Source organism: Triplophysa dalaica, chromosome 9 (genome assembly GCF_015846415.1).
Source record: "Triplophysa dalaica isolate WHDGS20190420 chromosome 9, ASM1584641v1, whole genome shotgun sequence".
Lineage (NCBI taxonomy): Eukaryota > Metazoa > Chordata > Actinopteri > Cypriniformes > Nemacheilidae > Triplophysa > Triplophysa dalaica.
The window spans coordinates 20,666,145-20,681,438 of NC_079550.1; the positions used below are offsets into that span (position 1 = coordinate 20,666,145).

The following is a 15,294-nucleotide window of genomic DNA, read 5'->3' on the forward strand; positions in this document are numbered from 1 at the left end:
GCGTTGGTGGTATAGTGGTGAGCATAGCTGCCTTCCAAGCAGTTGACCCGGGTTCGATTCCCGGCCAACGCAGATCATTTTTTAAAACATTGTGAATAACACAATATTCATAATCTACATATCGGACACCTCCAGCAGCTAATAATAGACGCATCAGTATCCTCTCCCAGGCATCACGTTTAAAGAGACGTACGTCACTTGCTCTGCAGCCCCGCCCTCAGTGAACACCAGACTGGAGCTCTCTGAAACAGCGGAGAGCATCACACTACACTCCGCAATGTCATCCGAGCAGCTCGCACGGAAACTGCAGCACATGCTCGACACTAAACCCGGGTCACCGGAGAGCCCCGAGCACGCACAGGCGAACGACGAGCCGTCCCCCGTGAGAGCTGACAACATGACCGGCGACGCCACCTCTGAACTCACGCAGAAGCTCAACCGCAGACTGGACATTCACGAGGGCACTGCGAAACCCGAGCAAATGAAGGTGTTCAACCCGCACACCGAGTTTAAAGAGTTCTCCCGTAAACAGATCAGAGACATGGAGAAAATGTTCAAGAGGTGAGTTTAATTCACGTCTTAATATCCAGTCCTCTGTCAATGGTACATTGATTGATTGATTAAGATGTATTTATAGGGCATTGACTTGGAAAATCAAAATGAAATGCAATGAGAATCGAATTAGTTCAAACCGATTGTGTTTAAATTGAAAAACAATGTGAATTGAAAACTTCAAAATAGTTGCGTGAATGGCGCACATAAAGGAATAGCGCCACAAAGGTGACGCTCTCTCTGTCTCTCTCTCCTGAGCATCTCTGTTCAGTGCCAAAATCAAGCTTTCCTCTGCCGTGATCTCTCTGAACAGCCATTGTCCTGATTTCCCTCATTATTTCAGTACAAGGGTCCACTCACAAACTCTACGTGCCCAGAGAAACCCCCTCAAGACGCAACAATGCCATCTTTGTGAATGCGTGTGTGTTTACGGGGACGTGGAAGAGTGCATGGGGAGAAAGAAACTCTTCTGCTTTTATACAAGCTGTAAAATGGAACAGTTAAACAATACAATCATGTTTATGGCATTTGTTTAACGTGTTTCTTGTCTTGTGGGTTTAAGACAAAATATTGTCAGATAAAAGATGCAGGAACGCACCTCTTACTTTTTGGGCTGCGGGGTCACTTCCTGTTTCCATAGAAGTCAAAGCACAGGTTCGAAGTTATTGCACCTCAAAGAATCTATTTCGAGGATTATAGGCCATTTAAAGTACGGTTTGCATCATGTTGGTATCTCATGAGACTCGGGACAAAATATGTCCCAGTTCAGCTAAGTTTGGCCCAGTTTTATCTGAGATGAACAAGCTGACATATATTGGAGAAAGATATATTTATATTTCCACTAATTTGAGATGTATTGAGGAGCGTTGACCTGGAGCGTGTCCTGGACGCTGGGGGAAGATCCGACATGCCAACCTCATCCTCGCGTTTACATTCAGTCTTTCGCCGATTGTGGATAATAAGATGACATATGTAAGGTCCTGTAAACACGTAAAAAGTTTTTCTTTTATCGAGGAAAGGTTATAAACGGCTTAAGCAAAAACCAATCGGCAGAGGTAGTTTTTGCTCATTACTCCGATTTCGCGCTGCATGTGAACTGCCTCAACCGGGTTTCTCTCAGCTTTGTTTATGTGCGCATGTCTGAAAGCGCAGTAGTAAAAGTCCCAAACGGAAGTAATAGCAAAATAAAGTATAAAAGTCTTTTGAATCATGCAGTTGATGTTGTAGACCATTGACGATGACGTCACTGCACGGCCAGTCTCAAACTTCCGTGTAAACGCGGTTTTCTGCGTAGCCGGTTCATTACTATCCCAGATAGCTCAGTCCAACTGGCGCACGTCTATATGGCGTCTGCATTACATCTGCAAGACATCTGTAATACGTAGTTTGCTCATTTGCAATACGTCTCGGAGATCTGGAGATCTGCAGCCTAAAAACATCTACTGAACATCTTAAAGCAGCTTTACATCCATTCTAAATCATAAACATCTTACAGACATCTTCTAGATGTCTATATGACGTCTGACAGCAGACATCTCCGAGACGTATTGCAGATAAGGAAACAATGTGATGGAGATATCTTGCAGATGTTAATGCAGACGTCAAATAGACATAAGCTGGATGTAGGCCTATGTGTGCTATCAGGGATGCATGTAAATACGTGAGAACAGTTATTTTTCAGCTGATTTTTGATAGATATCCGTTAATTTTGTGCATTTAAACCCACTCCGTGTTTTTCATGTTTATGCCCTTCTGTAAAGTAGTTCATGAGATTGGCTCTTAGCATTTCTGTGGTTAACTGCAGATCCTGGATCAGTGAAAGCTCTTTTACAGTATTTGCAGTATTCTGAATGCCAGGCTGTATAGTAGAATGCCACCAATCCTTGGCATCTATAAATACCACAGCAGGAAACCAGACAGGACAAAGAGACGTCCACACATAAACGCATGCTATGAACCCACAATTACGTCAAGAGGGAGTTTGTTTTTCATGCATCCACACACACGCAGCTTCTCATGTGTTGGCAGTTGCTTAAAGCAGTTGTTGTCGTGGTCAGCAGAGTCCCAGTTGTCTTTTAATTAGGGACAGGCAAGTGCGAGCACGCCTTGAAACAACACTGAACAAATGACTTCGAAGTTCCCTTGAATGGCTGAAATACTCCTTCACTCCTTTTTAAATGTGTTTGATAAGGAGAGCATCCCTTATGATTTGTACGGTTTGTATTAAACTTAAGCACCATTATGTTTTCCTCAGACGTCTAGTTCACGATGTTGGTAATGATGCAGAATTGGACCGAGCTGTTCATCCGCAGGCGTGTTAATGACCTTTCAGACACAATGTGAGACTGCAGGGAACGACGAGATTAGAAAGGTCATTCAAAGCACAGATAAGAAACATCCTGATATAAGCTATACGAGAAATGTGGGTGACCCGGAGGATCATTTTATTGCACACGGGATGCTCTTTTATAGCTCAGGAGATTGAATTGTTTCTTCATTTCTGATTTCAGTTTCAACTTCATGGTCTTGGATGTTTCTGCCGAAATTAAATACAACAATAAAAAAGACTGTAATTGTCATAGTGCTACAACATAATGTGGACAGACCAGCACAAATCTTTTGGTCTTGGGTTAAAATTTTGTTTAAAAAAGTAAAATTTTGCATTGAAATCGATTGTATTATATCGCTTGGACACTATTTTTTACTGTTTATTTGCAAATCTGAGTACAGTTTGAGACTTCTGGGAAAGACGTGATTTTTTTGCTCAATATGAAAACTTGAGAAGCAGATAATTTGGGAAAAAAGTATTTTTAATTGAAATCATGTCATTTTACAAAATATCTAATTCGTGAGTTTCTATGTGTATGTAAGAAAAGCAAGAAGTAAAGAAATGTGTTCACCCTCGTGTTTCCGCCATGAACATTTTCTTACTAAAAGCATCACAGAAAGCAAAAAAGCATCACTCAAACCAAAATAGAAACATGTGCCCACTTCTTCAATCTCTCCACTTTCACACAATGTTCAAGACAAACACGTCTCTCTCTCTCACACACACACAATCCTGCCGGTTGGTGTGGTAACAGCTGGGTGAGACTCTATAAATACCTTCTCTTTGAATCACTTTGCCCTGCTGTTTACCAGAAAGCATTTCGCATTAAAACGAGAAACTCTGTATAAATGTTTCTGTTGACACAGATGAATAAAGTACATGTGTGACTGTGTGTTTGTAGATTTGACTCTGGTAAAGACGGCTTCATTGATCTGATGGAGCTGAAGCTGATGATGGAGAAACTAGGAGCCCCGCAGACTCACCTGGGACTGAAAAATATGATCAGGGAAGTGGATGAGGATTATGACGGCAAACTGAGCTTCAGAGAGGTGCGTACGAGTCAAATCTAACTGGGTTTGATTGGTCTGTTGTTGTCATGTGATATGTGGTGATACAATCTTTTTAAAGATTATCCTCCAGTATGCTCAATCCTCTCACGACACATTTTTTTGAGAGGTCTGATGAGAGATAACGTCTCACTTTTGTCTTGTTTTATCTCAACAATGTGGCTTCACACCTGAACGCCGATGAGCTATTGACTGTACCGATATACTTTAGAGATGTTCTTTTTTATGTTTGATAAGGTATCTCATTTGTATTGCCTTTACAGAGGGTTTTGCATCTGAACAAACCCTTAACCACTGTTTGTACTGCAGACATATATAAAACATTGCATTGTGCAGCTTGTTTGGAAAAAAAAATAGTTTATGTTTTAAAGAGTTTATAGTTTATGATTAAGGAGTAAGAAATCTCAAACACAAGTACAAGAACATTTATGTGAAATGCTTAACAAATACAGTATAGAAGACCCCTCATGAAACAAAAATATGTGGTATATAAAGTATATTTAATTTATTTCCATATTGGAACCAAGTGCAGTTTTGTAATATATGAAAAGCAGCAGTTCCTTATATAGTTTTCAATATATTGTAATATAGTAACAATGTTTCATTCTATACTGTATATGTTCAAATATATATTACATGAAGTTATTTCTAAATCTGAAATTTAAAATATTGGCAGTCTATAATATATTAGAAAGAAATGAATGGCTAACCCCATATGTAGCATGTCTGCTCTTACAGGGTTATGAACATAATACAAAAACAACGTATATGGACATATTAACTTAATATTGTACATAGTAGAATAAAAAGGTTTATTTATTTTATAGGTCGGACAAAACAATTACCATATCTTTTACTTGAATTCACTTATGATAAAAGCGTCTGCCAAATGCATAAATGTAAAATATATTTTATTTGCATAAGGAACTGTGCTTGTAGTCTAAAATGGCATATTTTTTTATAAATATATCTTTATATAAATGAAAAGACATGTAGTACTTTCCTATTGGGAGTAGTAAACCCCCTGCATCTACAGCACATATCACACACTCGCTCAAACAGGTGATATGTGCAGCTGTGTGTTAAATACAGTTGGTCTGTTGTGTGTCAGATGTTACTCTGTCTCTTTAGTGATTGGAAGAGCATTCCACATGGATAAGATTACACACACACACACACACACACACACATACACATATCACACACATATCGCACAACGAAAGAGTAACCTGATATAAGTCATTCTTTTGACCTTACCCTTCTCAATGATCACAATCTAAATTCCATCAGTTGACTGGGGCTAGTTGTCACACATGTTACTCTGAATTATTTGTGTTTTTTAGTAATGTTTAGTAAACTCGTTTATTTCTCATTTCTTTAAACTCCATAAACAGTCAAATATGTGGTTGAAATAAACGAAGGGAGTAAAATGAAACATAGGCTACGTTAAACATTTCTTTGGCTATTTTATGATTCTCTAAGAGTTTTATTATTGTTAGAAGACAAGGTTAGGAGTATATTTTTGTAAAGTGTTTGTTTTTGTACTTACACAGACGTCATAGACTTTAGAATCATTTGTGAACCATTACTGTAACTACTGATAACCTTTCAAGCAATTGAAAACATACAATAGTCCAAACAGTCTCTCTCTCTCTCTCTCTCTCTCTCTCTCTCTCTCTCTCTCAGTTCCTGCTGATCTTCCGGAAGGCCGCAGCGGGCGAGCTGCAGGAGGAGAGCGGCCTCATGGCTCTTGCTCGGCTTTCAGAGATTGACGTCTCCACTGAAGGTGTTCTTGGAGCGAGGGACTTCTTCGAGGCTAAGGTTTGTTTGATTCTACAACTTTTTCTTTTAAAAAGATGAAATTAAACTCCATCATGTCTGGCTCCCACTCTCATACACCGTTCAGCACTTCAGTGTGTTAGAGCATATCTTTGGTTCGTTTGCGACCTCTTGTGGTCATGTACTGTAACTGCACAAAGGATGTCTACGTTCTTAAAGGGTCAAGAACCATTATACATTGTTTTTCTAAAAAAAAGCACAATATGCAATTTAAATATAAACATTTCATAATAATGTTTGTTTGTTTTGTTCATAGTACAAAACACACTTCCCATATCCCATATTTTGTTTGTCAAATCAAACTCATCTGTCTCTACATTTTCATGTTATTTGGTAGAAGTTAGTCTCCAACCGTGACCTTAGTCTCTAGAGGCCGTGAACACACCGTTTTCCAGCAATGTTGATTAACATTATGAAATTACTAACATATGTTTGGGATGCATGTTTGGCTTTATACTCAAGCCTGGTTTCATAGGCTAGGCTTGGCCTAAACCAAGACTATGCCTTAGTTAATTTGAGTCGCTTTTATTAGAATGCTGTAGAAAAAACTTACTGATGTGCATCTTGAACCCAAACAAAGGCACTGACACATTTGAAGATATAGAGCAAGTTTTTTTCTTTTGTTTTTTTTGTAATTTTAGTCTGGATCTAGTCTTAAGCCTTGTCTGTGAAACCAGTCTTAAGCCTTGTCTGTGAAACCGGGGCTCAATTTATTTGACAGATTTAGCTAAATAATTCACACTTTGTACTGAGGGTTAATCCCGGTAGGAATGCAATAGGGAGTCATCATATGTGTGTGCCCTTAAGCAACTAAAATATAATATTCCTATGACATGCCAAGAAATTAAAAAATTCAATCTCTATTTGAAAATGTATAGCATAAAACATTGTGTATATATATATATTAGAGTATAACAATATATTGCAATTGACACTTTTCATATTTTAGTATATATAAGCACTTGGTTACAATATATGGAAATGTTTTTATTTAAAATATAGCATTTTCCAGTGTATTCCCATGTGTGTTTCTTTAGAAACATTTTTTCCATATGGTAAAATGACAATTTAGCAATTTACCCATGTTTGTGTGACAGGTTCAGGCTCTGTCCGTGCGCAGTAAGTTTGAGGCGGAGATACGAGAGGAGCAGGACGAGAGGAAAAGGATGGAAATTGAAAGGAAACAACGCAGAGCCGCTTTTAAAGAGCTGCAGTCCACATTCTGCTCATAAATACACACGTACACGCAATCCGACCAGTTACCTTGGTCTGTACATCTTCACCTCTCTATTAAACCCACAGAAACACACTGATTCATGTGTACAGCCTACACAAGCGCACAAATGCACACATGGGAACGTGTCCCTGTGAACCTCACTCATATACTGTATTTAATGGAAACCACAAGGGAACGGATAGAAAATAGTTTTATTAATCAAAGTTATCATGTAGTATGCAAGTGAAGTGTATTTCACCGGTGCGGTTTGAGGGGGGTTGTAATGTAGGTAAAGTATCTAGAGTAAGATATTTTAATAGACTACATTGTGCTTCTATTTTAATCATTCAAGCAACTATATATTTTTTAGAAACAAAAAGGCTTATTTTAAAGTTATTTAGTGGTAGATGAAATTTTACACACACATGTAAAGTTGGTGTTGTGGAGCAAATTGTAATTTGGACCAGTAGATCAGAAACAAAGGAAAAACGTTTTCAAAACATTTTTATTTTTTTAGGTTTCGCTTTGTATCATATTACATGGACACATTGTTTTAGTTGTGTCAGTCATGTTCATTTTTTTTACTCCTGTTTTATATTGATGTTTTCGTTTGTTTGTTTGTAATTAAATCACATATTAGTCCATTAAATAACGTGTTTTTTCTTTTAGAAAAATGTTATATTTTGCTTTAAGGTCTCCTAGGCTTCACTACTAGAACACTTACAGGTGATTCTCAGGTAATTCGTGTGTCTGTCAATAGGGGGCAGCACTGGAATGGGCCAACGACATACAAATGTCAATATTTCTAGCTGACACAGAAACGTCTGGAAGAAAAAACACATCATGTAGAAGTTTTCATTTATTTGAATAGTCGGTGTGCTTCATACACCAAAATAAAGGCATTTATTTTCATCCAGTTGAATGAAATCACGATAAGTATGCAGAAAACTACATTCCCACACAATTCTCTCCGAGTCTTCAACAATTTCTTTTGAATCATATATCTTTATACGTTATTCAATACAGTGAAAACAACCAGTTTTCTGATTGACAGTACATGTGCGATATAATCATTAAAAGAGTGAAAATCATACAGTGTTGTGCTACAAATAAAGTTGTGCTGATTCTTTTCTTCTGTTGCATAGATTGCATATTGCACTGATAATGTTGAGATTTCTTTTCCAGTGTATCATCAAATATACCTTATATACATAACCATTATATAATCTGTTTTGTCCCTGTTGAGTATAGGATGCATAAGACGAGAGTCAAGGTTTTGTCATTAGGCACATAGGAGTGTTTTTAAAGGCACAGTTAACCTAAAACTGAAAATCCTGGCAAGTGAATAATGAAAAATTAGTATTTGTGTTGTATAGTAAAGAAAAGCTGTTCCCAAATATTTTTTTTGTGCTCAGAATGTCAAAAACCCATTAAATAATAACAAACAGATGTTGGCCTGCTTTTTTCATTCTAATGGGAACTATCCTGTTAGCATTTGTTACCTGTGTTAGCAGAGCTATAATACTTTAATAGGTAAAAAATTGACCAAATGTCAAAAAAGTACACAGTCCCGGAGTCCTGGAACTAACAGTAGTGAACAAATATAATTCAATACAGGGTTCAAACATCATGGATCTTCTCTGGCCTATTCGGGGTGAAGATGGTTTGAAGCCTGAGGTTCTCATGATTTTGAGAATGCAAATCAATGACTGCTCCCGTCAGTACTGGCGAACAAATAACATGTCAAGTCAGCGTGTTTCAGTTTGTGTGTCTCTGTACTGAGCTGTAGATGCAAATGTGAATCATAGTGTGTCCATAGCAGCAAAGACGTTGGTCTGGTCTCCTAATAGACTGTACCTAACTGACGTTGCCATTTAGGACCAATAGTCAGAGATTAGAGGTTATCGGTGTGAAATGAAATACCCTTATTACCAACGGACAAGATCTGTAGTCACGGCACACCCATTCATACAAACTCATACACTATGCATTCATCTCTATTTAATGTTGGTCGTTGCCTGCTTGGTTCATCTGCACCTCGACGTGATCTTGCGTCAGTGGGCAAGGCTGTGTGTCAAAATAATCTATTCTTGCATTTTTGTTCCGGTCTTTTCCGGGCTGAGGCGTCGACTTCACGAAGCACCTGCCGTGCTCGATCTCATCGGGTAGGTAGGATGTCCTCTTGTTGTAGTCGCAGCCTGTGCTATCCTTAGAGGCGGAAAGGAACACCACTAACTCGAAACGTGATGTGCCGGATGGTTTAATGACGTTGTGTAGGGGACTTGATGAGGTCAAAGGGTAAAAATAGGTCAGAGGTGACACAAATAGGGGGCAAGGTCGTGACCCCAGGTTGTCCGTGGTGAATTCCACTGCGGTTTGGTGGAGCGTGTGATCGTCACGTTCTTCGTATAGAATACCGCTCACGGATACGTCCACCAGTGACACGGGAAGCAGGTTGGTCACACGGAACATCAAGCAACGTTGACCTTTGACCTCGCACACAACGGCCTGCGGGCTGAACAGGATCCCGACGCAGCGCTTTTGAGGCCGGGAAAACTTCGCCACAAATGCACCTGAGAGAGAGAGAGTGTGACAGGTTGGTATTGACTTGGAGATGCGAAATATCCAATATGCAGTGTTTGCTTTTTGCACATTCAGTTTCAAAGACAATTTACAGTTAATCTATGAAAGCAAAGACCTTGATGATGAAACCCAGATGTGTTTTGAGTTCTCGGCAACTACACTGTTTAGGAAGGTGAACTTCCCAGAGTTGGATTGAAACAGCAATCGCACAAGACCAAAGCTCTGCCCACTACAAAGAAAGAATTGTGACGACTCCCTATTTATTAGCTCATGGTTCTGAGGCACAGTTCTCGTGATGAGTTGTCTTTAACCTTTGCTCCGCTGTACACATTTTACTGAATTGCTTAATATATAAAACCTTAGCTGTACTACCCCGGGCATGTTCTTATCTACATCCTATACAATAAATGCACAAATTATATATGTGTACGTGTGTCAAAGACTCTTTTATTCTAGTTTCACTCTACCCTCCGTGCTATAAGCATGTGAGATGGTGATCCATGACTTTTCTACGCAAACTAAAAACCCATGACTTATACATTAGATGAAGCTCTTTAAGGGAATTGAAGGTATCTCATTTATCATTTTTCACTCATTTGTATTTCCTTTTAATGTTATGCATGTTGCATAAAGAAGTCTGAATGACAATGCAAACATTTGAAAATATTAACACACAGGAAAAAAAAGGGATTTAATGCACACATGCTTGTCTGTATGCATTTACTTTCTTGTATTTCTGCAGGTTTTCGTAATATAAAAATAAACTCAATCCCTCAGGTTTTAAAATATTTGCTTCTTATATTTACTTTTTTAATATTAATACTAACTTTAAGACCACTTTGCGATTTACAGTTATCGGACAAAAAGATTTGAACTCGTTTTCCCCCACCTCTCATTTGAAAACGATGTCTGGTACATCCTTTGACGTCGGAAATCCGACCTGTCGTGTCAACTCAAATCAATTAACTCCGCGAGACTCGACGATGCTGCCATTCAGACTAGCATAGAGCTACATTAGATGTAACGTAAAACAATCACGTATCTTTATATCACAATATTAATTTGAATAAAGTAGCCTAAGTTTTATTACGAAATGTAACAATAAACATCGCTTTATAGGAACCGGAACTTCTTTTCGGACGGACGCAATATTAAAATAGACAAAATAAGCATTTGTTATGAACGTTTTAATTTTTATCTTTTGACTTTTTCAAATCAGTCAATAAAACCACATCGCGACTGTGACGTTCTGTAGGAAAACCACCTGCAGAACCTCACCTGCATGCAATTGCTACTGCCTAGAGATTGCCACTGCGTCGGTTCCATACATTCCCCCTAACATTGACTTTTTATCTTTCTGTTGTAAGAAAAAAAATTTGAATGATGTAAGGGTGAGTAAATAATTTAAATTTTCCACATTAACCATTTCAAACTGAGTTTGAATCTGAAGACTTGACATTTTTGTAGTAATTGCAGAAAACTCAGCTATGTACCAGTGATGAAGGTTTCCAACATGAGGCCCAGCAGCATCTGCAGTGCCAGTAGTGATATGGCAATCGGGCAGTCGGAGTTGGGATACATGGTGCCATACCCAATGGTCAACTGGGTTTCGAGGGCAAAAGAAAAAGCTGCCGTGAATCCTGTCACGTGTTTGACGCACAGCACGTGGCCCGGTGGTGGGGCGTCATGGTCGAGCACGTCCAGGTCTCCGTTGACACGTGCCAGCAGGTACCACAGCACAGCGAACAGAAACCAGTGAAGAATAAAGGAGCTGCAAAAAGCCAGCACCACCCATCGCCACCTCAACCCCAGCCACGTCCCCCACATGTCCTGCAGGGCGGCCCTCCACTTGTCTCTGTATCCTGGGGCGTGGCCTCTAATCAGACTCCGCCCATCCTTGCTGATCAATCGCTGATAGGGAGTTTTTTTTAACAGGTTGTCTTTTTGGTCTCCGGTGGTGGTTGTCATGGTGAATTGGTTGGCGCTTGGCATCAGGAAAGGTGAGATCTTGATCAAATATAGAGAACAATATTGTGGCATCACACATTAGAAGTTACACATAAAATACATAAATCTGCTCACATGTATTTAAAAAAAGATGTCATGGAGAAGAACATCCATTTTTAAAGACAAGAAATTAGAAACTGCAAAAACGTCAGTCGTGTTTTCATGGGGTCTTTAAGAAATTAACTAACAGTATTAAACATGTGTGATGTCCTTTAGAAAGTGAGAAAGGAAAAGATGTAGTCGCTGTGTAGTGTGTGTAGCTTGTGTGTTTTCAAGGTGATTTAATTGGTGATGTTGCTCAGTGGGGTGTGTGTGTGGAAGGGACAGCAGGAATGTCAGGTTAATCCTCCCATTATTTTCTCGCCATATCTCTCTCTCTTTCTACCAAGTAATTTGTCCGACACTTTAAAGGGAATCACCAAAATATGCAATGGCAAAAAAATCCTCGTTACAAAATGTTCTTTGAATGTTTTGTGTTGCTAAATGATATTACATGAGGGAGGGCCTGTTTTACATTTTGGTTTCGCGCTATAAATCAGTGGGGGAACGTGTTTGAGCATAAAGGTGTTTTCATGCCAGTTACAAGTGAAACTGTAGAAGAGCCATTCATTTTATTTTGGAACAAATGTTAACTTGCCCTTCGGGTATTCTCTGTATTATTCCTGATATTCTCTGGATGAATTGTCCCACTACAGGATGTTTTCTAAAAGATGAGTTGGCTTAAAAGTAAATAAAAGCTAGTGTGTTGACTAGTTAGAACAGGTCTCAGACCGTGACATGACCGTGGCCTCTGTCTATAAAGTATTCTTTTGAATAAAACATACTGGTTAATTTATGATGAATAGTGTCTTGACATATAACCATATGTTTTATTTGGCTATTTGGTATTTGGAATAATAGATAAAATAGCCAAAAAAAATCTTAAATATGTGTGTGATTGGCTTTCAGTGAATCTTTACAGTATGTTTGGAAATTTTCCTTGAAAATACGTTTTTCACGATAAATTATTAATGCCTTAATTCATCTAAACTATGTTTTAAATGACAAATGCTATTTTTTCTTGTTATTCAAAGTTATTTTCTGTTTTGACTCATTTGGCAGAACCCTTCGATCATTTTCTTGTCCCTAAAGTGAATCCAACAAGTTAAATATTTTAAATAATATGAAATGTATATATTTATGTCCATATGGAAAGCTTCATGGGAGAATCCATCACATGGTAAATGATGAAACAAGGTTAAACTGGATCTTGTCATCACAGTGCATGTTGTTCATGTGACCTGGTCTGGTCCCCCAGGCGTCAGAAACACATCTCTCTTTATGTGGTCTCTTTCACAAATGAACCTTTAGCTGGTAATGTTAGCGTAGCACATACTTTAAAGATCAGAAGCTGCAAGTGGTTACATGTGGAAAACTGTATGTTCTGCATTCCCACAAACCCATAGCACATGGAATCACTGCCCGTTAAATAACATGTCACTATTAGCAACTAAAAACAATCATTAAGATGTTTATTACATTTGCCAGTGATTGGCTTGTCACTAGTTATAGGTGATGTTTGGAATGTTATTATCCTCTATTTTTACATTTTACCACGTGAAATAGTACGCAGGATCGAGAAATATTTTAAATATTGTATTCATGTGATCAAGTTGCTTGTTTGGTTCAGCATGGCATGTAGTAAACAAAACAGTTTTTATTATTGTTGCGTTTGATGGGTTTCACATAGAGGACAAATGTTGTGGCAGAAATTACTTTCACTTCATTCGTCAGACTAAAAATGAGAGGGCAAAGAAGATGCGTTACAATGTTAGAATACAGTATGTTTTTTCCATATACATGTTGTCACGTATATATGCTGTGTTCATATATGAAGAGGTAGTTTGCAAAAACAGATATAGAAGAGATAACGCTTTTAAAAATGTGCGAAAATCATGTTTTTTCATCGTGCATTCCAAGTAAGATCAATCGAACTGCAGTTTAGTTGTTTTGATTAAGTTATGATAACAAGCTGACTAAAACATAATAAAATACACAATTTTTGAAAATGTTATCTGTTTTTTCAGTTATCTGTTTTTGCAAATAAACTCTCTCTCTCTATATTTACTGTTTATATACATATTGATACATATTAAGTAGTTATACTTAGTAGTTTCCTCTTCTCTTCACATTATAGCCACAGGTTAGAATAAGCTTTCTTTCTTTCGTTATATCTATCTATCTTTCTTTCTTTCTACATTTGTCTGCAGTATATGACACTGAATCACCTTATTGATTCTGGCAGATCGTTTACAATACGTTGATGCTATTTTAGATCATTTGTTTGCTGTTGTATTAACAAACAGAAGGAAACTAATTGTATTTAAATAAATCAAATAAATATAAATATTCCCCGTGACCCGAGGCAGTTCAGATAAGCGGTAGAAAATGGAATGGAATGGAATATAAATATAAATATAATATATAATAAAGATGGGCTTACATGTATTTAAGGGCATCCTTTCATTAGTACATACTGTAAGTCTTTGTTTTTCTATCACTTCTTTGTTATCTTTGATTGTTACTTCCTTTCATCAGGTATATCTGTGATTGACATCCAGCCAGTCTCTACAATTATTAATCCATCTCTTTGACACATTACATTGTGAATGCTTAATTCGACACATGAAAAACAACAGCGAAACAATGCTGATTCCTGGATGTAAGATTAACCTGGACCTGTGTGTGTGTGTAATGGTTATCTTTGCTTTTACTGTAAGCACTGTATCAACTGAAGTGTAGCATGAGGTGTAGTACATGATTGACTCATCTGAACGTTGAGGTGAACTAGAATGGAAAATGTGTGTTGTTCTGACATGTTTAGTTATGAGTTTACCCAGAGCCGGCTTGTGATTGAAACTGAGCAACTTTCCACTGCACATAGTTCAATGTGTCAGAGTGCAAATGAATCTGGTGGTGGGTAAATGATTGTGTGTGTGATTGAGATACAAGCATGAAGGAAAGGGGGTGCTGAAAAGACAAAAATATGTGTTTTTAAATTGGAGATGATCTGACAATACTTGTAATAAGCTTTGGTAACTGACAAGCTACACACAACTGTGGTGCCCTGTGGTGATGTACATAAGGATTTGTTTTCAAGAAGTTAGTTGCAGTATATTCCCCGATAAAAAAACAGTATTGTCAGATTGACTCATTACAAAATAAAGTAGTGATATCTCTGTTATAAATCTTAAAAATCATATTCAGACACGCAATTTTTTCTTACCAAATTGCAGATTCCTCAGTTTGCTTTAGACGCAGTGTGAAGTCCTCTGAAAATTTTAAGTGGAATGATACCTGTAGCTCCTCTGGCAGATAGTAAAAGCTTTTCAGATCCTTCTGTATGAGACGCCAAAAGAGTTTAAGATGCACAGATAAATTTATGAGAGGTCTAATACAAACACTGAAGAAAGCCAGTCTTGCAGCTCATTGGTCACATTACTCAGCATGTGGCCAATTAGAAGTGCTTGAGAGACAGAGAGAGAGAGAGAGAGAGAGAGAGAGAGGGGTTGTGTTTGTGTGTGTCTGTGTGTGTGATGAAAGGAAGAACTCCCGTGAAGTTTATCTGGCCCTGATTGTGAAAAGCAGGTTTGACTGCTTGCATTTCTCAGCAATCTTTCCGTTTCAGTTATAACAGATATTTCTGATACTTCTTTTCGGTC

General features: G+C 38.0%; 2 protein-coding genes and 1 non-coding gene across 3 annotated transcripts; 2 read left to right on the plus strand and 1 right to left on the minus strand.

Moving 5' to 3' along the window:
* trnag-ucc (transfer RNA glycine (anticodon UCC)) lies at positions 1-72 on the plus strand. The gene has a single exon. It is a non-coding gene; the product is annotated as a tRNA-Gly (tRNA).
* Positions 73-248: 176 nt separating this feature from the next.
* On the plus strand, positions 249-8,450 carry efhd1 (EF-hand domain family, member D1). Its single transcript, XM_056757646.1, has 4 exons — positions 249-561; positions 3,783-3,930; positions 5,635-5,769; positions 6,885-8,450. Exons 1-4 carry the CDS (start codon positions 278-280, stop codon positions 7,017-7,019), a joined length of 702 nt encoding a protein of 233 aa, XP_056613624.1. The 5' UTR covers positions 249-277; the 3' UTR covers positions 7,020-8,450.
* On the minus strand, positions 7,850-14,998 carry kcnj13 (potassium inwardly rectifying channel subfamily J member 13). The gene is made up of 3 exons (XM_056757645.1): positions 14,859-14,998; positions 11,080-11,593; positions 7,850-9,576 (listed from the first exon to the last, which is right to left on the minus strand). The coding sequence occupies exons 2-3, from the start codon at positions 11,576-11,578 to the stop codon at positions 9,005-9,007; spliced, it is 1,071 nt and encodes a 356-aa protein (XP_056613623.1). The 5' UTR covers positions 11,579-11,593; positions 14,859-14,998; the 3' UTR covers positions 7,850-9,004.
* Between the last annotated feature and the right edge of the window lie 296 nt (positions 14,999-15,294).